Here is a 25,852-nt window from a genome sequence, read left to right as displayed (position 1 = left end):
GTTAATTTAAGTAATTATATTTTAGAAGGAAGCTGCCAATCAAAGATACAATTGAATAACTCTCAAGAGGCTTGCACTTCATTTGAAGTGACAAGCTTGACCTCTGTCTCAGCTTGTGGCAAAGCAACTAATCACTTGTCTTTAACAGGAGCACACAGTCTGTTTCACAGCAGCTACCCTCCTTGCAGCTTCATGGCAAAAACAGAACTTTTGGAAATGGAGTAGCTGTTGGAAGGGGAAAATGGGGGCTAATTCCCACACTCCAACGTCCCAAACCAGTGGCAGGGCAAGTGAAAGTTACACAGTTAGTCTTGCCTAGATTAAAATGTATGCCTTATGAGGATAGGTTGAATGAGATAGAGCTTTTCTCTTTGGAGAGAAGGAAGATGAGAGGTGACTTGATGGATGTGTACAAGATGATAAGAAGCACAGATTGAGTGGACAGGTAGACACTTTTTTCCAGGGTGGAAATAGCTAATACCAGGTGCTTAATTTTACAGTGATTTGAAGAAAGTATGGGGGCAATGTTAGAGATAGATTTTTTTTACACAGAGGTGAGTGGCCGGAATGCACTTCCAGGGTTGGGGGTAATGGAAACATCCTCCCCACATCCACGTTATCTAGGCCTTGCAACCCCCAATTTAACATTGCCCTTCTGCCACTGAACATCCTGTTATTTGTTGGCATATAAAACAGTACAGCAGAGGAAAGGGCCACTCAGCCCACAATATTTGTAGAAACATAGAAAATCTACAGCACAATACAGGCCCTTCGGCCCACAAAACTGCGCCGAACAGGTACTTACTTCAGAAATTACCTAGGGTTACCCATAGCCCTCTATACTTATAACCTCATGTACCTATCCAAGATTCTCTCAAAAGACCCTATTGTATCTGCCTCCACCACCATTGCCGGCAACCAATTCCAGGCACTCATCACTCTCTGCGTAAAAAACTTACGCCTGACATCTCCTCTGTACCTATTCCAAACACCTTAAAACTGTGCCCTCTCATATTAGCCATTTCAGCCCTGGGAAAAAGCCTCTGACTATGCACATGATCAATGTCTCTCATTGTCTTATACACCTCTATCAGGTCACCTCTCGTCCTCCGTCGCTCCAAGGAGAAAAGGCTAAGTTCACTGAACCTATTCTCATCAGGCATGCTCCCCAATCCAGGCAACATCCTCGTAAATCTCCTCTGCATCCTTTCTATGGTTTCCACATGCTTCCTGTAGTGAGGTGACCAGAAGTGAGCACAGTACTCCAAGTGGGGTCTGACCAGGGTCCTATATTGCTGTAACATTACCTCTGGGCTCTTGAACTCAATCCTACGGTTGATGAAGGCCAATACAACGTATGCCTTCTTTAACACACAGTACAGCTTTGAGTGTCCTATGGAATCAGACCCCAAGATCCCTCGGATCCTCCACACTGCCAAGAGTCTTACCATTAATACTATATTCTGCCATCATATTTGACCTACCAAAATGAACCACTTCACACTTATCTGGGTTGAACTCCATCTGCCACTTCTCAGTCCAGTTTTGCATCCTATTGATGTCCCGCTGTAACTTCTGACAGCCCTCCACACTATCCACAACACCCCCAACCTTTGTGTCATCAGCAAATTTACTAACCCATCCCTCCACTTCCTCATCCAGGTCATTTATAAAAATTGTGAAGAGAAGGGGTCCCAGAACAGATCACTGAAGCACACCACTGGTCACCTTTGTATTGAACATGATTTCCAAAATAAAACAAATCTCTTTTATATGCACATAATCTACCTCTCCGTTCCCTGTGCGTCTAACACCATTACTGTATCTGGCTCCACCACCCTCTCTGGTAACCTGTTCCACTCTTTGTATAAGAAATTGCCATGCACATAACCATTAGACTTCCTCTCTCACACCTTGTGCATAGGGTAGTACTGTAGCATAGCGGCTAGAATAATGTTTCACAGCACCAACGATCAGGGTTCAATTTCCATTGCTGCCAGTGAGGAGTGTGTCCATTTTCCCAGTGGCTTTCCTCTGGGTACTCTGCTTTCCTCAAACAATTCAAAGACATATAGATTCGTGTTAGCAAGTTGTGGGCATGTTGTTTGCACTGGAAGCGTAGTGACACTTGCAGTTACCTCAAGCACATTACTGGATTGTGTTTGTCATTGGCACAAACGATGTATTTTATTGTATGTTTCAATGATTTGATGAAAATATATCATTTAAAGCTAGTGTAATCTGATCTAATCTCTGGTATTTGATAGTTCTATCCCGAGAAAAAGATTTGGGCTCTCTATCCTATTCAAGCCTTTCAATTTTATAGGATTTTCCCTGATCACTTCCAACATTCAGTGTTCAAGACATGCTTTTCGCAGATCTGAAGGGTACGAATCCTATTGCAGATGCTATAATCTGGATATAAAACTGCATCAGAAAGAAGGCACAGGAGTCTCAAGGCTCATATCACTAGGTTCAGAAACAGTTATTACCCCTCAACTATCAGGATCCTAAACCAGAGGGGAAACATAGAAACATAGAAAATAGGTGCAGGAGTAGGCCATTCGTTCCTTCGAGCCTGCACCGCCATTCAGTATGATCATGGCTGATCATCCAACTCAGAACCCTGTACCTGCCTTCCCTCCATACCCCCGATCCCTTTAGCCACAAGGGCCATATCTAACTCCCTCTTAAATATCGCCAATGAACTGGCCTCAACTGTTTCCTGTGGCAGAGAATTCCAGATTCACCACTCTCTGAGTGAAGAATCTTCACTTACTACAACACTGAACTGTTCCCACAACCTATGGACCGGTTTCAAGGACTCTTCATCTCATGTTCTTGATATTTATGCTTATTTATTATTATTATACATTTTTTCTTTCTTTTTGTATTTGCCCAATTTGTCTGCCCTGATGGTGCAGTCTTTCATTGACTCTATTATGGTTACTGGACTTACTGAGTATGCCCGCCAGAAAATGAATCTCAGGGTCGTATGTGGTGTCACATATGTACTTTGATAATAAATTTACTTTGAACTTTGGAGGTACTGAGTGAGTGGAGCAGCATCCGGGTGAGGAAAGGGATTGTCAACATTTTGGGTCAAAACCCTGCATCGCAACTGAGATTGGAGAGAAAAGGCAGCTGGAGTAAAGAGAAGAGGGGGAGGGGAAGATAGATGAAAGGAGGATGGAGGAGGGTGAGGATGATTGCTGCACGCTTGAGTGCTTGGCGGAGGGCGCTGATGCTGTTTGCTGGTGGGGGTGGGGGGGGTTCATTGCCTTGTTGCTGCATGTGCATGGGGGGGGGCTTTGGGGTTCTAACATTTAGCTGTCATTCATTTTTTGGGGCACTCCTATGTTTTCATAGATGTTTGTGAAAAAGAGAATTTCAGGATGTATATTGTATACATTTTTCTGACATTAAATGTACCTATTGAATGATGGACAGGTGGCGGTGGGACAAGGGGAAGATAAGGGTGGAGACAGAGGATAGAAGGGGATAGGCAAGTTACCAGGGCTGGATTCAAACAAGGAGGGTGAATCTGGAACCATTATGGGAGAGGTGCAGGGCAAATGGATGGGATCTGGGGAGTGAAATTTGTGGGTAGATAGCTGGATTGATTGGGGAGGGAGAGAGGGACAAGAATGGCTGATGGGGGGGGGACGTTCTGGAGCGTGGGTATGGGAACTGAAACAAAAATTCTACTTGGCTACTTCTACCTATCACCCAGCTACCTCTGACTCTCAATTACACCTACCTGTCGTTCCTGACCTTTCTTTGGTCCACACCATCTACTGGACCCTGTCTCAACCTTCCACACTTCTTTGTATATCAGCTATAGAGTCATAGAATACTACAGCATAGAAAAAGGCCCTTCAGCCCTTGTGCCAAACTATTAATCTGCATAGTCCCATCGACCTCCACCTGGACCATAGCCCTCTGTAACCTTATCATCCACGCACCTCTCCAAACTTCTATTAAATATTGAAATCAAACCTGTGCTCATCACTTCCACTGGCAGTTCATTCCACTTTCACCACACTCTGTCTTTCTTCCTCACTCCCAGTCCTGATGCAGAGGGTTGATATGAAATGTTGACAATTCCTTCTCCCTACAGATGCTGCTCGACAAACTGAGTTCCTCCAGCACGTTGCTTTTGGCTGACAGTCTCCGTGTTTCTTGGGGTAGAATGGGAATCTGGAAATGCAGGGAAACACAGCCCTGTTGGGAAGCAGGCTTCTTGCCTGTCTGATTTATGTGACATCCAACTCAGTCTAAGTTCTCACAGGAAACTGAATAACTGATCATTCATTATAATGAGAAAGAACTGTCCTTGGCGACCTAGTGACACCATTGAGCATAAACTCTGCACTGTGGAAGCTTCTCTCACCCCATGGTTAAAAAGATCCACCCCTAATCCACAGTGCACAGTATCACGAGTGGATGCAGAGGATTCTAGACTCAGCCAGCCCCATCTTCAGTACAACTTTCTCCACCGTTGAGGACATTTTCAAGAGGTAATGCCTCAAGAAGGCAGCATCCATCATTAAGGATCCTCAGCATCTGGACATGCCCTCTTCATATCATTGGGGACATGAGATTATAATGAGATTTATTTGTTACATGTGCGTTGACGCATACAGGGAAATACTTTGTTTGCATCAACAACCAACACAGTCTAAGGATGTGCTGGAAGCAGCTCATGAGTATCGCCAAGCTATGTAGCATGCCCATAACATATTATCCCTACCAGTACATCTTTGGAATGTGGAAGGGAACCAGAGCACCTTGAGGAAACCCACGCGGTCATGGGGAGAACGTACAAACTCCTTACAGTCTACGGCGGGAACTGAACCTGGGTTGCTAGTGCTGTAAAGCATTTTGCTACCACGTTGCTCTGCTACGCTACGCTACAGTAGTACCGAAACCTGAAGAGTCACACTCAATGATTTAGTTAGAGCTTTTTCCACTCTGTCATCAAATTCTGTATGGTCCATGAACACTACTTCATAATTCTTTTCCTTTTGCATTATTTATTTATTTTGTAATTTATAGTAGTTTTGTCTCTGCACTGAACTGCTATCGCAAAACAACAAATTTCATATCATATATGTCAGTAATAATAATAAACCTGCTTCTGATCCTCCCAACAGTATATCACAATGCCAATTTGTTCAATTCTCCACTCATCAGAAGTTCTGAAGAGACAGACCAGAACTTAGCTTAGGGTTTCATCCAAATGACAGAACTTGCAGAAATAGAACACTCTGTCATTATAACTTTTATTCTGCATTGGACCTGAATCAATAAGGTCATTTTTGTAAATGTTTTGTAAATGTACAATCCTGGCCTCCTAGATGCTGACTCAGTGTACACAACCATTTAAAAATCAAAATTCATTAGCAGTTCTGATCTGTGTGATATTGCCCATCTTGAACCTTATACATCTGGCAGCAGGCAACCAACTGAACTGAGACATCTGGGAGACATCGTAATCTGACGATGAAATAAACATGAGCATCTACATTAGCTGATGATCCTCTTTTGATGAATGGTTTACTGATTTCCTGAATGTGTTAATCCAAGTGTGGGAATGCTACAGTGGATGTAGTGTACTATTCAGAGAACTCACCCTCAACTCATTCTTCATGGCCAGATCTGGGCTGTGAACCTGGCCAGATTTTAACCAGAAGAACCACTGATAAATATCCATAAGATAATCAGCTTCTAATAAGAATCTGGGTCATCAGCAAAAGCACTAATGAACTTTCTTCCTCTTGCATCTGAATCATTAAGTGTAAGATTCAGGAAGTCATGTTGCAACATTAGTTAGTCCACACTTGGAGTGTTGTCTGCAGTTATGATCCACATATTACCAGAAGGATATGGAGGCTTTGGAAGATGCCAAAGGGTGATGTTAATCAGTTGATGTTGTGTACTTGGATTTTCAGAAGGCCTTTGACGAGGTGCCATACATGAGTCTGCTTAACAAGCTAAAAGCCCATGATATTACAGGAAAGATTCTAGCATGGATAAAGCAGTGATTAGTGGGCAAGAGGCAAAGAGTGGGAATAAAGGGAGCTTTTTCTGACTGGCTGCCGGTACCTAGTGGTGTTTCACAGGGATCTGTGTTGGGGCCGATTCTTTTTACATTACACTGTATATCAATGATTTGGATGATGAAATTGGTGACTTTGTTGCAAAGTTTTCAGATGATGTGAAGATAGGTGGAGGGGCAAGTAGTTCTGAGGAAGCAGAGAGGCTAGAAAAGGACATAGAAAGATTAGGAGAATGGGCAAAGAAAATCAGAATCAGGTTTATTATCACCGGCATGTGACATGAAATTTGTTAACTTAGCAGCAGCAGTTCAACGCAATACGTAATGTAGCAGAGAAAATAAATAATAAATAAAATAATAAATAATAATCAATTATGTATGTTGAATAGATTTTAAAAACGTGCAAAAACAGAAATATTGTATATTTTAAAAAAGTGAGGTAGTGTCCAAAGATTCAATGTCCATTTAGGAATCGGACGGCAGAGGAGGAGAAGCTGTTCATTAATCGCCAAATCTCTTCAAACTCCTAATGAAGTAAAACTGCTATCTTGCCTTCTTTATAACAACATCACTATGTGGGGACCAGGTTAGGTCCTCAGAGAGCTTGACACCCAGGAACTTGAAGCTGCTCACTCTCTCCACTTCTGATCCCTCTACGAGGACTGGTATGTGTTCCTTCATCTTACCCTTCCTGAGGTCCACAATCAACTCTTTCGTCTTACTGACGTTGAGTGCCAGGTTGTTGCTGTGGCCCCACTTCACTATTTGGCATATCTCACTCCTGTACGCCCTCTCGTCACCACCTGAGATTCTACCAACAATGGCTGTATCGTCAGCAAATTTGGTATTTGAGATGGTATTTAAGCTATGCCTAGCCACACAGTCATGTGTATATAGAGAGTAGAGCAGTGGGCTAAGCACACACCCCTGAGGTGCGCAAGTGTTGATCGTCAGCGAGGAGGAGATGTTATCACCAATCCGCACAGGTTGTGGTCTTCCGGTTAGGAAGTCGAGGATCCATTTGCAGAGGGAGGTACAGAGGCCCAGGTTCTGCAACTTCTCAATCAGGATTGTGGGAATGATGGTATTAAATGCTGAGCTATAGTCGATGAACAGCTTTTGGTTTGGGAATGTACAGTAAGTCTTTGTGGGGACACATTCATCCACACAGGTTTTAATGAAGTTGGTAACAACTGAAGCATACTCATCTAGGTTTGAAGATGAATCCCTGAATACAGTCCAGTTCACCAAATCAAAGCAGTCCTGTAGATGCTCCTGTGCTTCCCTTGTCCATACCTTCTTGGTCCTCACTGCTGGTGCTGCAGTCTTCAGTCTCTGCCTATAATCAGGGAGTAGAAGTACAGCCAGGTGATCAGACTTCCTGAAGTGAGGGTGAGGAATAGCATGATAGGCATTCCTGATGGTGGTGTAGCAATGGTTCATTGTATTGTGTCTTCTGTGTTGCAAGTGATCTGTTGATGGTAGTTGCTTAGTGATTTTTTCAGACTGGCCTGGTTAAAATCTCCAAAAATGACGGTGAAGGCATTCGGGTGTGCTGTTTCGTGCATGTTGATCCCATTGCTCAGATCATCTAAAGCCTGCTTGACATTGACCTGAGGTGGAATGTAAACTGCTACCAAAATGACCTCGGAGAACTCTGGTGGTAGGTAAAAAGGACGACACTTTACTGCGAGATATTCTAGGTCTGGTGAGCAGAATTGGGACAGCAGCAATATATTTGTGCACCAAGAAGAGTTGATCATGAGGCATACTCCTCCATCTCTGCTTTTGAGAGACTCTATAGACCTATCCTGACGGTGTATAGTAATCCTGTTGATCTGGATCGTTGCATCCAGTATGGAAGGGGTTAACCAGGATTCTGTGAAACAAAGGACACACGTGGTCCTAATGTCCCTCTGATGCAGCACCCTAGCTTTGAGATCATCAATTTTATTCACCAGAGACTGCACGTTTGCCAGCAAGATAGTCAGTGCAGGGAGTTTAAAACCCCGCTTCTTGAAATGCATTTGTAACCCCGATCTATACCCGCGCTTCCTCCAAGGTGTCCTCTGTGGGCACTTCTGACCACAATTGGTGTTGTTTCTGTCAGATTTAAGCAGTGATAGTTCATTTAAACGCATTAAGACATCTTTGTTGACTGTACTGACCTTAGAAGCAGTCGTGCTTTTTAGCTGTATCAGGCTGAAATGGGAATATTTGATAATATCCATTGAAAGTACTGCTGCCTCTTGAGTTGTGCTTAGGCACCCCAGAAGGCAGATGGAATACAGTATCAGGAGGTGTACGGTCATGCACTTTGGCAGAAAGAATGAAAGGGTTCACTATTTCCTAAATGGAGAGAAAATACAAAAAACTGAGGTGCGAAGGGACTTGGTAGTCCTTGTGCATGATTCCCTAAAGGTTAATTTGCAGGTTGAGTCTGTGGTGAGGAAGGCAAATGCAATGTTAGTATTCATTTCAAGAGGACTAGAATATAAAAGCAAGGATGTAATGTTGAAACTTTATAAAGCACTGGTGAGGCCTCACTTGGAGTACTGTGAGCAGGTTTGGCCCCTTACCTTAGAAAGGATGTGCTGAAACTGGAGAGGTTTCAAAGGAGGTTCACAGAAATGATTCCAGGGTGAATAGCTTGTCATATGAAGAGTGTTTGATGGCTCTGGGCCTGTGTTCATTAGAAGTCAGAAGAATGAGGGGTGACCTCACTGAAACGTATTGAATGGTGAAATGCCTTGATAGAGTGGATATGGAGAGGATGTTTCCTATGGTGGGAGAGTCTAAGACTAGGGGACACAGTCTCAGAATAGACGGGCATCCTTATAGAACGGAGATGAGGAGGAATTTCTTTAGCCAGAGTAGTGAATCTGTGGAATTTTTTGTCAAAGGCAGCTGTAGAGGCCAAGTCTTTATGTATATTTAAGGCAGAGGTTGATAGACTCTTGATTGGTCAGCCATGGGCCAAATGCCCTAGTCCTGCTCCTATACCTTATAGTCTAATGCTGTGGGGCAAGTTCTTTCACGCAGGGAGTGGTAAGTGCCTAGAATGGGCTGCCAAAGGGGTGATGCTGGAAGCAGATATGATAGTAGTGTTTTAGCAGGGAATGGAGCGATATGGATCATGTGCAGACAGAAAAGGATTCAGTTTAATTCAGTATCATGTTCAGTGAATACATTGAGAGCTGTAAGGTCTATTCCTGTGCTGTAGCATTCTACGTTTAGCTGACTGTTAACGCCAACCCTAAAGATCAATTCACAACAAGCATCATGCAAAAAGTATGATTTAAAAATAAAAGTCTAGAAGAAAGTCAGTGAAAAGTCTGGGAGATGCACAAGAACCCATCACATTTCTCTGTTCAGATTCTGGGTGACTGGGTGTATGCTCCCCGTGTGCTGACCACTGCTTGATCCACACAGATAAGAGACAGAAGGGTTGTTACTATTCAATCGCCTAGGTGCTGATGTATCTGCTTATTATCAGATGGATGCACCACTGGAGTCCCAGTTGACTACAGGACCTGTCCGCAGGTGCAACGTTATGCTGGGAAAGCCAGCCCCCAGCTGATCGCTAAGTCCAGAGCAGCACAGTGTAACTGACAGGGTCGCTGTCTGGATCGCCCAGCTGTCAAAACTGCCACTGAGATTGAATGAGGACACAAGATATAACAGATGCCAGAATCTGCAGCAAAAGGCAATCAGATGGAGGAACGCAGCAGGTCAAGCAGCATCTGTGGGGGTGTGTGTGGTGAAGAGCAGTTGATATTCAGATCTCATACAACAATCCAGGAACAAGTTCTCCCACCCACAGTGCCTGTGCCAACCACTGATGCTGATATGCTGATTAATTTGCACATAGTTGATACCCTTTGTATTCGCTATCTGTTCATGTGCCTATCTAAATTTATTTATTTTGATAACAGTGCAGAACAGGCCTTTTCCGCCCAACTAGGCATGCTGCTCAGCAACCCACCAATGTAACTCTAGCCCAATCACAGGACAATTTACAATGACCAATTAACACACTAATTGGTGCGTCTTTGGACTTTAGGAAGAAACGGAGAGGCGGAGTGGTCAAGATGGCACTAAACAGTGACTGCTTTGCTTGCATCTTCGGAAACAGCTCTATTTTTATCTTTGATATCTCTTTTTTTCCCTCTTCAAGGTTCTTTTGAGGACCCTGACCTGGAGTTACACTCTGACTTCGGTTCTTTGCAGGAATGGGGCCCGCTCCCAGGGCCTCACGACCAGCCACTTTTTGATATTCCAAGGATGCGGCCTGGAAGGCAAGCGCACCTTCGGGGTTCCAGATTTTCGTGGCTCTGGACACATGCTGATTCTAGGCCGGTGCCCGGTTCCCCTGACTGAAGTGTCGCTGGAGAACATGGAACATCGGGAGCAGCAGGTTAGCTGCTGGGGGTTGTGTGTCTGGAGAGCTGTGCCTTTATGGGGCTGACTCTCTGGGCACAGAGCTCGGAAAAAGCGTCGCAACAGACTTTTAACATCACAAGTCAGCGAGTTGTTTGTTATGTGTCCCCTCTCGTTGTGAAATGGGGACACCTCTTTTTCCCTTATTAGGGAGAGGGAGAGGGAGAGGGAGAAGGAGAGGGAGAGAGAGAGCGAGAGAGAGAGAGAGCGCGCTTGTGGTATATCGAGTGACCAGGTGAATGAGTAGTTTTTTGGGTACTGCAAGCCTTGTGTCTTTATTGATGCTTTGCTGAATGCTTGAGTGCTTGGTGGAGGGTGTTGATGCTTTTTTACTGGTGGGGGTGGGGGGGGTCGTTGCTTTGCTGCTGCTTATGCATGGGGAGCTGGGGGGGGCTTTGGGGTTCTAACGTTTAACTGTCATTCATTCTTTGGGGAACTCCTCTGTTTTTGGGATATTTGTGAAGAAAATGAATTTCAGGATGTATATTGTATACATTTCTCTGACATTAAATGTACCTATTGAACTGGAGCACCTGGAGGAAATCCTCGTGCTCACAGAAAGAATATACAAACATCTTACAGACAGTGGCAGAATGGATCTCTGGCTCTGATGCTCTGAGCTGTAACAGCGTTGCACTAACTAGTACACAACCATGGTGTGCCCCTTGGCCTCTAAAAGTCTCCGGCTGCTGATTTCCTCCCATGGTTTCATAATTTGCACTGTGCTTGAATGTTTCTACTATTTATACTAAACAATTAAAAAGTTACTTGTTCAAGAAACCTAAATGAAAACAACCCAGTAAACTTAAATCAGCTCACTGAAAATAAATAAGCAAGATATGACCCTCTACACACTCTTCCCTCCAGTACCGTTTCCTCCCACTGCAGTCAATGAGTGCACAAGACAGGGGCCACTTGGCCTAGCACAGGTTCAGCAGGCAGGCTTTCCAGTCTCAGGGCAAGAAGTGCAAGAATGATTTTGTCTATCTTCAGGGCTCCATCAGGAGTTCTATAACAGAGGTGTGACTGGGAGTATCGAACCACTGACGGAAGATGTGATTCTGCCTGTACTTGGGAGTCCGGCTTCTCTTTGGCAGTAAGGAAGACAAATACAATTTTAGCACTCATTTTGAGGGGACCAGAACATTAAAGCAAGGATGGAACGTTGCGACTTTATAAGGCATTGGTCAGATCACACTTGAAGTACTGTGAGCAGTTTTCGGCCTCATATCTAAGGAAGGATATGCTAGCATTGGAGAGAGTCCAGAGGAGATTTACGAGAATGATATTGAGAAAGAAAGGGTTAACACGTGAGGAACATTTAATGGCTCTGGACTTGTACCGGCAGGAGTCTGGAAGGATGAGGAGGGGTTAATCTCACTGAAACCCATAGAATACAGAAAGGCCTGGACAGAGTGCATGTGGAGGGGATGTTTCTGATAGAGGAGGAATCTAGGACCAGAGGGCACAGCCTCAGAACAGGACTTCTCTAGAACAGAGATGAGAAATTTCTTTAGCCAGAGAATGGTGATTCTCTGGAACGCCTGGTGAACAGTGGAGGCCAGTCACTGGGTATATTTAAAGTCAGGGTTATAGGTTCACAATTAGTAAGGGTGTCAAAGGTTCTGCAGAGAATGTGGTTGAGAGGGAAAAATAAATCTGCCATGATCCAGCAGTGAATCAGGCTGAATGTACCAAATGCCCTGATATGGTCCCCTGGTTTAGTATGTAAACACCAGCAGTTCTGAGTGGCCTTTGAAGCAGAATAATCACATCATAGTCTTTTCTTTCCCTGTTTAATTTTTCTCTTGGAAATCTCCCACACTGGTATTCGTCTTACTTCTGATAGCAATATTGCTGGCTGCTGAGCTTGGCTTAGGATCTTTGTTCTAGCACTGGAAAACTAATTAAAACTTTAGATGACATTTGGCAAGGGTTTTCCCTTGTAAATAAAACACAGTGTCTTGAGGTTCAGCAGTTATAGAGCTTACATTAAATTACACACCTTACACACGTATATATTCTGAAGGTATGGGATATTTGTCATTGCGTTTCACAGGCAGCCATTTAACAGAGTACATAAAAGATAAATGTATTTAAATGCACCAAAGCTTTTACTGGCAATAGGTTGTTCAGCATTTGGACTGCTACACTGAGTGGAGCACCCATTCACATGAGGTGAAACTGAGAAGATAGTAGGTCATTTTAATTTATTTACAGATACCATGCAGAACAGGACCTGTCAGCCCAACGCGCCACACAGCTTGGCAAACCAGCTTTTTAACATTAGCCTAATCACAGGACAATTACAAATGGCCAACTAATCTGATGAAGGGTCTCGACCTGAAATGTCGACAGATTATTCACTTTCATAGATACTGCCTGGCCTGCTGAGTTCCTCCAGCCTTTTGTGTGTGTTGATCTAGATTTCCTGTATCTGCAGAATCTCTCGTGTTTGATAACCTACTAATCAATACATCTTTGCACCCTGGGAGCAACTGGAGCACCTGGAGGAAATCTACACCCTCATGGGGAGAATGTGCCAACGCCTTACAGACCGTGCTGGAAGTGAATTCTAAATTTCGGAATGGCCCGAGCTGCAATAGCATTGTGCTAACTGCTTTGCCACCATGGCATCCTGTAAACTAAATTTTACATGGCAAATGCAAATGATATCAATACCTTTGCCCAACTTGGGTTACAAGGTTGTTGCCCACCCAACACAGATTGTAAATCAAGGTCTTGAACTGTGCCACACTCACTCACACAGCAGCTGCAGAGCTCTGAAAGCTCTAAGTCTCAAATCATTGAGCTTACCTCGAGCTGCCTTCAGCTTTTGGCGTTCAGCTTCCCGCTCTGCCTTGGTTTGATTGCTTTTTACGCCCAGGGCTCCAATAACCAGCCTTCGAGCCAGCATGGCGCTTGTCTGAGGTCGTTCCTTTGCTGGAAGGAGAAATTCTGAAACAAGACAGTTGGGAACAGAGGACTTAGTTCTTTTTTTAAACCATGGATATCAAGCAGAGACCCCAATTGAACAGAATGGAACTTTTATACAGCATACTGGCAGACAAAATAAACAGTAATTCATAGATAACAGCTCGTTTAATAGTAGTATACACAGCAGTTATGGCCACATTAAAACAATTACATTCATTTTCAATTACGTAGCTTTTGTAAATCACACTACAAGATGTGAAAGAAAATTACTTCAGAAAATGTGATCTTATAATCTCATTGCAGAAGAGCAATGTTTCACTGTTTAGAGGTCACTAAATCTGTCATATTAATGGCTCAGAATGCATTTGCAAAGGAAATTATATTTGCACACTTTTGATCCGGCTTTCTTAAAATCACAACTTTGTGTGCTTTATTTAATGTTTTGGATGAAACGGCCTGCTCGATTGATTCTTATGGTTCCGCAAAATCTGGAAAATAAAAATCCCTGCCATCTTAAGTCATTTAAATAATTGGTCGCCTTCCTTTGATAGGTACAACATGCAAGCATACAAACAAAATCTCTTTCCCTGCCACTGAATAAGCATATTCGTCATGCATTATTCAACTAACTGGTTACAAATTGCCAAATCATTACTACCTTTCAGTGCCTAATCATGGAAGCAATGCGGTTCTTTCTCAAGGATCTGCATAAATAACGTAGAGTCAGGGAAATTACCTGTGAGCCCTCGTACTTCAGATAATAAATGCCATGGCTCTGTGCACCTCTAAGTGGGAAGCGGAGTGTGATTTTAAATTTAATCTAACTCTAACAGCAGTTTTAATGAGGCATTTTATCCGATTGGAAATTGTTATGCTCCGCTCTGCTTTATTTCAGAATCTATATCCATTGCCATATGGTAGTTTTACCCATTATTTGATAGAGATATACCACATATTGAGCCTGTGGTTCTACTTTGTTAGGAGATTGAGGCAATATGGTATGTCACGAAAGACATACAAAAATTCCTATAGATCTATGATGAAGTGCATTCTGACTGGTCACATCACAGATTGGTATGCAATCACCAATGCACAGGATGGAAAGAGGCTGCCGAGGGTTGTAGACTCAGCTGGTTCCATTATGAGAACACTACTCCCCACCATTGAGGACATATTTGAGAGGCCTCTAGGAGGCAGCATCCGTCATTAAGGATCCTCACTATCTGGGACATGACCTTATTACTACCATCAGAGAGGAAGTACAAGAACCTGGAGACCCATACTCAATGATTTAGGAACAGCTTCTTCCCGTCTGCATCCAGTTTCTGAATGGATAATGAACCCATAAACGATATCTCACTTATTTGTTACTTCTATTTTTGCACTACTTAATTAATTTATATGATAGATATTGACTGTAATTCACCATTTTTTCTCTGTTACTATGTATTGCATTGTACTGCTGCCGCATAACAACAAAGTTCACAACATATGCCGGTGATATTAAGCCTGATACTGATTTTGTGAACAGTACCTCATTATTCCTTTTTTTGGCATTATTTATTTTGCAATTTATAGTAATTTTTATATCTTTGCAGTCTACTGATGGTGTAAAACATCAGATGAATGTCATAAAAGTTGATGATAATAAATCTGAATCTGACCTAACAAAATTTAATTGGATACCCACTCCTCGGTGTCAACCTTCTGAGGAATATCAACAACACTAACTGGCCCAGCATTCAGGAATGGGTAGAACAGGATATTACAGAAAAATGGACGTCATGCTCATAAAAATACCTCATATTCCATCTGGGTGGCCTCCAACCTGATTGCATAAACATCAATTTCTCAAGCATTCGACAACTTCTCCACCCCTTCCCCATTTTGTCTCCCCTCTTATCCTTTTACCTTCTCCTCACCTGTCCATCACGTCCCTCTGGTTACAGCCCACTCCTTCCCTTTATCCTATGGCCCACTCTCCTCTCCTATCAGATTCCTTCTTCTCCAATCCTTTCACCTTCTAACTTCTTACTTCATCTCCACTCTCCCTCCCACCTTTCCCCTCACCTGATCTCAACTATCGCTCACCAGATTGTACTTCTCCTGCTCCCGTTACATTCTGGCTTCTGCTCCCTTCCTTTCCAGTCCTGATGCATGTCGACTCTGCATTCCTTTCCACAGGTGTTGCCTGCTTTGCTGAGTTCCTCTAGCACTTGGTGCATGTTGCTCAATGTTTCCAGCATCTACAAAATCTCATGTGTTTATGCTTTGCAGGGATGCAGAGTAGTTCAGCATTTTCTGAAGGTATTAAAAGATTTTCAGCTTCTGCAGTAATTTGTTTTCGTGCTCTCAGATTCAAATTAGCCCTCCACCAACTTTTTGGGTACCTTTATCTCAGCAGACACATCAGTAGGTACAGGGATGGTCTTTTGCTGCTGTAGCCCATCTACTTCAACGTTTGACATGTTGTGTGTCAGAGATGCTTTTCTGCACACCACTGTTGTAATGCATTATTATTTGAGTTACTGTCAACTTCCTGTCAGATTGAACCAGTCTGGTTATTCTCCTCTGACTTCTCTCATTAACAAGGCGTTTTCACCCACAGAACTGCGATAACTGGATGTTCTTTTGTTTCTCGCACCATTCTCTGTAAAGTCTAAAGACTGTTGTACACAGACATTTGAGGAGATCAACTTCCTGAGATACTCAAACCACCTCAACAGGCACCAACAATCATTTTGCAGCCAAAGTCACTTAGATCACATTTCTTACCCTTTCTGATGTTTGGTCTAAACAACTCAACTGCTTGATAGTGTCTGTATGTTTTTATGCATTGAGATGCTACCACATGATAGGCTGCTTAGGTATTTGTATTAATGAGTAGGCATATTGATGTACCTAATAAAATGGCCATTGAGTGTACAATGGTGAAATCAGGGTGCTGCCTGCAATGCTCACACCGCAAGAAATGCTGCCAAGAATGAGTACAGAATGATATATTAAAACTAAAAGCCCACTGGTTTTTAATTATAACATCTGTATTTTATTAATGCTTTGCACAAATGTGATCAGCTAATTTGGGAGTGGTGGATTAATGGAGAGATAATTCAGCTCCACATACTGGGAAGCACGCAAACCATGTCTTTCAGGACTGACTGTTGGCTTGCAGTTCCAGTACACTGGAGATTCTTAATGTACCGCTCAATGACAGGATTATTATAGCACAATCCCTGTAATAGAATTTAGAAGCGGTGATTTCAAGTGCAGCTTGAAAATTGCAGTTATGTCGATCATGAAACCATTCTTTCTGGCTGTTAATACATCAAGTTTCCTTAAAAGAAAAAAGCACTAATGTTGCAAATTTGAAATAAAAGCATCATGCGGGAAATGTGCATGAGCACGCAGAGAGAAAGCAGCTTAGGTGTTCAACAATGTTACACAACCAGTTTGCCTTTCCCATTTGTGCCTTCACTAACTGGCCTATTTCGCACTCCACTATCATTCCTTCCGTACTGAAGGGCGTTGACATTTGCAGGCTGCCCCAGCACAATGCTCAAATTTCAAAGTTCAAAGCAAATTTATTATCAAAGTGTATACATGGTATACAAACTTGAGATTTGTCTTCTTGCTGGCAGCCACAAAACAAAGAAACACAACAGAACCCATTTAAAGAAAAAAACACACACACAACGAAGACCATCAAACGCCTAACGTGTGGAAAAATATGAACAAATTGTGCAAACAATAAAAAGTATACAAATAACATTAACCCCAGGGTCCCCAAAGTACCTCAGTGCTGTGCTGGTGGTTGCAGGCCAGAGCTCTAGAGTCAATTCAGTACTGAACCACTCAAGCAAGTCGCACAAATAGTAAAAAAAATAGACAAAAACACAAGTTCTCCAAAGAATTCCAAAAGATTTGTCATGCTAGATTTTCTTTTAAGGAAACCATAATGACTTCGGGTTATTTTGTCATATACCACCAATTACTCCAAAACCACATCCTTAACAATCGACTCCAACATCTTCCCAATCACTGAGGTCAGGATAAATGGACTTTTCAGAGTGAAATTTTCAATTTTCCAGTCCATTCCAGAATCTAGCGATTCCTGAAAGATCATAACTAATGCCTCCACAACCTCTTCAGCTACCTCTTTTAGACCCCTGGGGTGTAGTCCATCTGATCCAAGAGAATTATCTATCTTCAGACCTTTCAGTTTCCCAAACATCATCTCTCTCACAATAGCAACTGTACTCACTTCTGTTGCTTGTTACTCTCGAACTTCGAGCATACTACTAGTATCTTCCACAGTGAAGACTGATGCAAAATATTTATTTTGTTCATCCGCCATTTTCTTGAATCTCCGTTACTACCTCTTCAGCATCATTTTCCAGTGGTTTAATATCTACTCTCACCTTTCTTTTACCTTTTATATATCTGAAAAACCTTCCAGCATAATTCTTGATATTATTGGCAAGCTTACCTTCATAGTTAATCTCCCCCCAATGACTTTTTTAGTTGCTTTCTGTTGGCTTTTAAAAGTTTCCCAATCAGCTAACATCCCACCATTTTTTGCTCTATTATATGCCCTCTCTTTTACTTTTATGTTGGCCTTGACTTCCCTTGTCAGCCACGGTTGTGTCATCCTGCCTTTAGAATATTTCTTCTTTGGGATGTATCTATCTTGTGCCTTCCGAATTGATCCCAGAAACTGCAGCCATTGCTGCTTTGCCATCATCTCCACTAGTGTCCCCTTCCAATCAACTTTGCCCAGCTCCTCTCTCATGCCTCTGTAATTCCCTTTACTCCACTGTAATACTGGTATCTGAATTTAGTTACTCCCTCTCAAATTACAGGGTGAATTCTATCATACTATGATCACTGTTTCCTAAAGCTTCCTTTACCTTAAGCTCCTTCATCATATCTGGTTCATAACACAACACAGAACCCAGAACTGTTGATTCCCTAGTAGGTTCAACCATAAATTACTCAAAAAACCCACCTTGGAGGCATTCCACAAATTCTCTCTCTTGGGATCTAGCAACAACTTGATTTTCCTAATCTATCTACATATTGAAATCCCTCATGATTAACATAACATTGACTTTTTGACATGCTTTTCCTGTCTCCTGCTGTAATTTGTAGACCACATTCTGACTACTGTTCAGAGCCTGTAAGTAACTCCCATCAGGGTCTCCTTATCCTTGCAGTTTCTTATCTCTAACCAGAAGGATCTTCTGATCCTATATCACCTCTTTCCAAAGATTTGATTTCATTTTTCACCAGCAGAGCTACTCTTCCTCCCCCACTGCCTACCTCTGTCTGTGTATCCTTGGATATTAGGCTCCCACTTAGAATCATCTTTCAGCCATCATACCTGCCAATCTCTAACTGCGCTACAAGATCATCTACGTTATTTTGTGTGCAACATGTATTCAAATAGAACTTCAGTCCTGTATTTGTCACTCTTTTACACTGCAACCCATCCAAATGACTGCAATTTTACCCTATCATCAGCCTGTCCTTCCTGACAGTCTCACTATACACTACTTCGGCTGTAAACCAACATCCCTGTCCTCAGCCCTATCACTCTGCTTCCCATTCCCATGCCAAATTAAACCCTCCCCAACAGCTCTTGCAAACCTGCCCGCGAGGATGTTGCTCCCCCTTGGGTTCGGGTGTAGCCTGTCCCTTTTGTACAGGTCATACCTTACTCAGAAAGGAGATCAGTGATTCATATATCTGAAATCCTTTCCTCTGCACCAGTTCCTCAGCCACAAATTTATCTATCAAATCATCCTATTCTACCTTCACTGGTGCATGGCACAGGCAGCAATCCAGAGAATACCACCTTGGAGGTCCTGCTTTACAGCTTTCTACCTAGCTCTCTAAATTCTCTCTTTAGGACCTCCTCTCTTTTCCTTACTTTGTCTTTGGTACCAATACGTACCAAGATGTCTGGCTACCTCCCCCTTTAGAATGTTGTGGAAACAATTTGAGACATCCTTGACCCTGGCACCTGGGAGACAACATACCATCTGAGTCTCTCTATTGCATCCACAGACTCTCCTATCTTCTCCTTTAACTATGGAATCTCCCATCACCACTGCATTCCTCCTCTGCCTTCTTTGTTTCTGAGTGGCAATGCCAGACTCAGTGCCAAAGACCTGGTTGCTGCCGCTCCCCCCCAGTAGGTCATTCCCCCCAAACAGCATTCAAAATGGTACACCTGTTATTGAGGGGAACAGCCATAGGGGTAATCTGTACTGGCTGCCTAGTTCCCTTTGTTCCCCTGATGGTCACCCATTCACCTGCTTCCTGCAACCTCGGGGTGACTACCTCTCAGTTTCCCTTATGAGCCGAGGGTTATCGATTGCAGCTCCAATTCTTTAACATGTTCTCTGGGGAGCTGCAGCTTGATACTTCCGGTGCAGATGTGGTTTTCTGGGACGCTGGACGTCTCCTAGAATTCTCACATCTCACACACAGCCCCTGGAACCATTCTTACTGCCCTAACTATACAATTAAGAGATGAAGAATGAGCAAGAAAAAGCTTATCAGATACTTACATTGCCCGCAACTGTTATTGCCCAACCCTACTGAGCCAAAGCCAAAAGTCTCCCCCCTCTAACATTGTCCCACTTTATCTCGCTGGCACCACCTTGCTGGAAGTAACTCAAACTATATTGGTCATTGACTTAAACAATATATTTTACTATATGTTTATATGTACATGTGATAAATAAAGCTAATCTTTAGCTTTGCCATTAAATCTTTCCTGTGTCTCTGTCAGAAATGCTATTATATCTTCTAGGGTTCTTGGGCAATAAAATGTTGTCTATCTTAGAGCAAAAATGTTCCATGTTTGTGGGACTTGGGCTCATTGAATAGCCATAATTAAATCAGGAACAATCAAATCAAAGGGCAGGAAAAATATTGGCAAATTGGTTTTATATTTGTTTTTAGAGATAAGGCAGAGTAACAGGCACTTAGGCCCAAAGAGTCCAACTACACCCATGTGACCAATTAACCAATTAAGGTCTCTTAAATGCCCCTAATGTATCTGCCTCTTCCACCACCCCTGGGAGAGCATTCCATGCCCTGCAGTTTCTTACAGTTGCAGGTTGAGCAGCTGCCATACTAAGTCGTGATAGATCAGGAAAGGATCAATAAAAATTAATGATGGTTATTGGAGAGGATATATCCAGCTCTTTACTGTTGTCAAATTCAGATACAGCTCCTGACAGGATTTGTTGTCAGACATTTCCAGTGGGATTTTAACAGAACTTCATACATAGTATTGAGAGGCAGAAAAAAAGAACAGAAAGTTTCTGCATAGCAATCACCACAGGATTCACTCCCACTTGTAATATCATCTTTACTAGACCCTGAACTTGTGCACAGGACTTACAGCATTTATTATGCTTTAATGCACTTCCAAACTGTTCCTGTCCTCAGCTCCCATGGAAATTCTCAGTGCATTTTACAGTAGGCATTGACTGTTTCATGCCAGGAGTGAGGTGACAGCAATGCCGCTGCAAAGTTCAAAGTTCAAATTTATGCAACCTTACACATATCAAAGACCACCACACATCCAAAGTGAAGAAGAGGACAAATTCCACAAATAGGAAAAAAAAGGAAATAAGTAACACATAGAAAGTACAGTGCAGAGCTCCCAATAGTGTGGAGCCTGTTCAGCACTGAGGCGAGTGAAATGAGCCGAGGAGTCTGATGGCCACAAGGCAACAACTGCTCTTGAACACGGCAACGTGGAACCCAAGACTCTTGCAACTCTCACCCAATAGTAGTAGTGAGGAGAGAGAGAGAGAGACTAGTCAAATACAGCCAGGCATGCTGTACACCATTTCCATTTCTGCTCTTGGCCTTGTCGATTTTAATCTTGTTCATTGCTTTAACCGGCACAGAGTAATGGAACTGAACAAGGGTTCATCTTCCGCTGTCTGTCCCTAAAGGCTGCCCTGGCTGTATCTGCATCCTCAAGTGTCCGGTTTGCTAAATCCCCAAGAGATCACTAAATCGCCAAGAGATCACTAAATCGCCAGTTCATTAAGATGGTTCAAAAGTACATCCCTTGAAGGAAAATTACAGGCTGCGGACTGCAGCAATCACAGTTCAGTATCTAGTAGTTTTGTGAGCTGCCCGCAAAACGTCACTGTAGGTCGCTAGCGCACCTTGGGTATATACAGAGTAAATATGCCTAGTCGTAATCCATATTGAGCATGCAGCACAGCTGTCCTGAGCACTCTTTATGGCACTTCAGTCCTGTATCACAAGGTGTCACTGTGCATAACAACATCAGTCTCCGTGAAACTGAGGTACTGCAGGTGATTGAAATCTGGAATAAAAACACTAAACGCAGGCTATTCCACTTTTCTTTCATCAGCATCCTTCATAATCTTGAAGCTTATATAACTGCGGCTGGGGTCTCAACTTGAACTACATACTGTGCACACAATAACCTTGTGCTTGCTGACGTTTACTAGCTCCCATGAAGCGAAGAATCAATTACTGATTTTATTATTCCCTTTTATTTCAGGCTGTACTAGCAAAACCAATGCCCATCTCTAACTGCCCTTGAGAAGACTGCAGTGAGCTGCTGTTCCTCTGATAACTGGGAAGTAATGGACATCTTGTTCCAGGAACTGGACTCAGCAATAGGTCAGGGAAGTGTGTGCCTGGGGAAGGGAAAACTGCAGGTGGAGCTCCAGTGAACCTGAAGCCACTGTCCTTGGCAATAAGGCTTTTGGGTTTGGGAGGTGCAACTAAAATTGGTCTTTCCATTTCTCTAAATTCTTCCAGCTCCAAGATGGCTCTTTGCCTCTTTACTAGTTACACCATGATTTGGCAGTCGGGTAATGGAAATTTAGAGATTTTATAAAGAATTATTTGTCCCATGTACATCAAAACATACACTGAAATGCTTTGTTTGTGCCAAACCAAATCAGCGAGGTTTATGCTGGTCAGCCTGCAATTGTCGCTGCACTTCCAGCACCAACACAGCAGGCCCACAACTCACTAACCCCTAACCGGTACCTCTTTGCACTGTGGGAGGAAATTGGAGCACCCAAAGGAAACTCACATAGTCATGGGGAGAATATACAAACTTCTTACAGACAGCTGCAGGAATTGAACCCTGATCTTACAGCTGATGCTGTACAGTGTTGCACTAACTGCTGGGCTAGCAAGCTGCTCTTTGTGAATTTACCATTGAGGAATTCACAAATCACTACCAAGATAGTCAAGGATAAAAAATAAAAATCATTTCTCATGGAATTCATGTGAATCAAAAAATAACTAAATGAGCACAAGTTGTGAAAGGAATAATTTATGTCAAAAATTTGTGTTATAGAAACACAACAATTTGGACAGTTTTTCAGTAACACAGGGGTGAACTATACCAGTCCTTAATGCAACTCTATTCTTTAATTCCTTGACCAGAGCGTGACAGCTTTGTTTCCTGATTCAAAGCTCTGAAATCCCCTTCCTAAACCACTTCCCTCCCTTAAATCCAATCTCTTGGACTTTCCTGATATATCAGACCTTTGTTGATGATGCAGTTGCACAATGTTTCAGTATCATTTTACTCCAATAAAGGTGTTACATAAATGTAAGATGTTCTGACACACTGTGGATCCAATAAAAGGCCACTAACCTGAAATGTGATCCCTAGCCAGTTCTCTCCAAAAATGCTAACTGATGGAACACTGAACAGTATAGCAGGGGACAGGCCATTCAGCCCACAACGTCGTATCAACCATGACGCCAGTTTATTCTAATTATTCTCCTCAACCATATCTCTCCATATTCAAGTGTCTATCAAAAAACCTCTATCCTACCTATTGCCACTACTACCCTCGGTAACCCATTCCAGGCACCCACCACTGCCTGTGTTAAAGAAATGTTCCCCTCATGACGCCTTTAAACCGCCTCCCACCCCCAACCTGAAAAGCATGCCCAAGCTTGAGTGTTCAAGCATTTTCTGCCTCAGCTTTGATTTATCTGAAATCTCAATTAATAATATAGGCAAGTATTTCAGAAGATGACTGCTATTTCCTTTGTCAGTCTGTTAAAGATGCGGTCCTTATACAGTTTTTAAAAGTAAACAATAACTAAAGAATGATTATCTGAAATTACCAGCCCAGAACTTGGAAGGAATGCCAGACAGTTGGACACAAGTGCAGTAAGTAGCCTTTATCTTCAGTTGTTCGTTGTAAGAAGGTGAGTTGGAAGATGAGGTATTGTTCCTCGAGCCTCCTTGGAAGGGCAGGAGGCTGAGGATGGACTGGAAGTGAGATGGAGAATTAAATTTCAGATAACGGACACCTCCAGCATTTTATTCCAGATTTGCAGTATTCCTACTACAGATTCAAACAGCTGTTTTACATTATTCCCACTAGGTTTCTGTTACCATGCACTGTCTCCATTTTGTTATCTAATCACTCATCTTCTCCTCCCTTTCCTCTCAAAACCTATGAGCCTCCAACGGTTATCTACTTCTTCTGAAACTTATGAAATGAAACCACAGAACATAGGTACACTCAGCAGGTCAGAAAATGTCCGTGGAAAGAGTAATGTTTCAAGTCCAAGACACTTAGAACTGGCAACTGAGAAGAGAAAACTCTTTTAACATTGAACGCTCCCACCCATCCACCTTCCTCTTCACTTGGCTTCACCTATCACCTACCAGCTTGTACTCCTTCCCCTCCCCCACCTTTTTCTGGCTTTTGCTCTGTTTCTTTCCAGTCCTGATGAAAGGTTGCAGACTGAAATGTCGACTGTTTATTCCCCTCCATTAAGTGCTGCCTGTCCTGCTGAGTTCCTCCAGCATTTTGTGTGTGTTGCTCTTAACAATGACTCTGCATTCCTGATAAAGGTTTTCGACATGAAACATCAACAATTGCTTTTCTCTGGCAGATGCTACTCAACCCACTGAGATCTTCCAGCAGATTCTTTGTAGCTGTTTTTACTGCTGATCTGCTGACTGCTTACCAGCTTTATTTCAGCTTTCCAATATCTTTAGTTCTTGATTTTCTTATGAAAGGTACTTGGTACAATAAGATAGGCTCTTGACCTCACAGTCTGTCTCATTTCGACTTTCCGCCTTGTTGTCTATCTGTACTGCATTTCCTCTGTAATTGTAATACTTCATTCTGCACTTTCCCTTCTACTAACTTAATACAGTAATTTAATGAAATGATCTGTTTGGATGGCATGCAAAATAAAGATTTTCACTGTACCTTGATACAAGTGACAATAATAAACAAATTTGACCTGAAATCACTTTCTGCAGATCCCATGTTTCCTTCATTGTCTCCATTTTAGTAACTTGTGTAGGGCAAACTTTTGTGAACAGCAACGTGTTGTGATCAGATAATCTGTTATTGATGTTGATTCAGAGATGATTATTGACCAGGAATTGGCGACAAGTCTGAACAGTTTTCTTCAAAATAGCACCTTTTGATATTTTACAACTCCCTGAGAGTGCAGACAGAGCTCACCCCAGAGAAATTACAGGAAGATCAGAGAAGCCAGAAAGGGAGGGAGAGTCACAGCTGGAGAACGCGGACAGTACTGGACAGGAACTGGCCCTTCAGACCATTGTGCCAACCCTGTTGCTAATTTAAACTACACATCTGCCTCTTGAAAGGCCTACATGGAGTGGACATGGAGAGGATGTTCCCACTAGTGGGAGAGTCTAGGACCAGAGGGCACAGCTTCTGAATCGAAGGATGTCCCTTTGAGTAGAGATGAGGAAGGATTTCTTTCGTCAGAGTTTGGTGAATCTATGGAATTCATCGCCACAGGTGGCTATGGAGGTCAAGTCATGGGTATATTTAAAACAGAGGTTGATAGGTTCTTGATTAGTAAGGACGTCAAAGGTTATGAAAAGAAGATACAAGGATGGGGTTGAAAGGGAAAATGTATCAGCCATGATTGAATGGTGTATCAAATGTCTTAAATCTGCTCCTGTTTCTCTCATGGTCTTATGCATGTGGTACATTCCCTAATTCCCTGTTTGTCTAAATGCTTCCTAACCTTTTTTTTTTGCGTGGCTGTATTTAACTGATAACTTACTATCTTGTGTTTTGACCTGAATGTGACTATTGGTGCTGTGTTCTGTATTTTGCACCGTGGCCCCAGGGTAACGTCCTGCTTGGTTGTATTCATGGGTATTCACGTATGGTTGAATGCAATTAAACTTGAATTGAAATGCTGGTATCATATCTGCTTCCACAATTTCTCCTGGCAGTATGTTCTAGGCACCTTCCACACACTGTTAAAAACACTTTGTAACACTCTTAAACTTTCCCCCTTTCATCTTAAAGCTATGCCCTCCAGCACTGAACATTTTACCCCCAAGGAAAAGGCTGACAATATCTACCTTGTTTC

The 25,852-nt window shown here is 42.7% G+C and overlaps 1 protein-coding gene across 8 annotated transcripts in view; it reads right to left on the bottom strand.

Moving 5' to 3' along the window:
- r3hcc1l (R3H domain and coiled-coil containing 1-like) overlaps positions 1 to 25,852 on the bottom strand; it is a 333,433-nt gene that overhangs the window by 84,247 nt on the left and 223,334 nt on the right. For 4 of the 8 annotated variants that reach the window (XM_063071396.1, XM_063071401.1, XM_063071398.1 and 1 more), the window contains 2 exons: positions 13,319 to 13,459; positions 3,504 to 5,499 (listed from right to left, as the gene is read on the bottom strand). In XM_063071396.1, the coding sequence (XP_062927466.1) occupies positions 5,393 to 5,499; positions 13,319 to 13,459 (248 nt within the window). In that variant the 3' untranslated portion in view covers positions 3,504 to 5,392. Of the gene's footprint in view, positions 1 to 3,503; positions 5,500 to 13,318; positions 13,460 to 25,852 lie in introns of those variants that run through there. The other 4 variants (XR_010020964.1, XM_063071402.1, XM_063071400.1 and 1 more) reach the window with 2 other exon arrangements.

Source organism: Mobula hypostoma, chromosome 19 (genome assembly GCF_963921235.1).
Source record: "Mobula hypostoma chromosome 19, sMobHyp1.1, whole genome shotgun sequence".
Taxonomy (NCBI): domain Eukaryota; kingdom Metazoa; phylum Chordata; class Chondrichthyes; order Myliobatiformes; family Myliobatidae; genus Mobula; species Mobula hypostoma.
The sequence above is the reverse complement of the archived record's forward strand: the minus strand, read 5'-3'. Positions and strand labels throughout refer to the sequence as shown.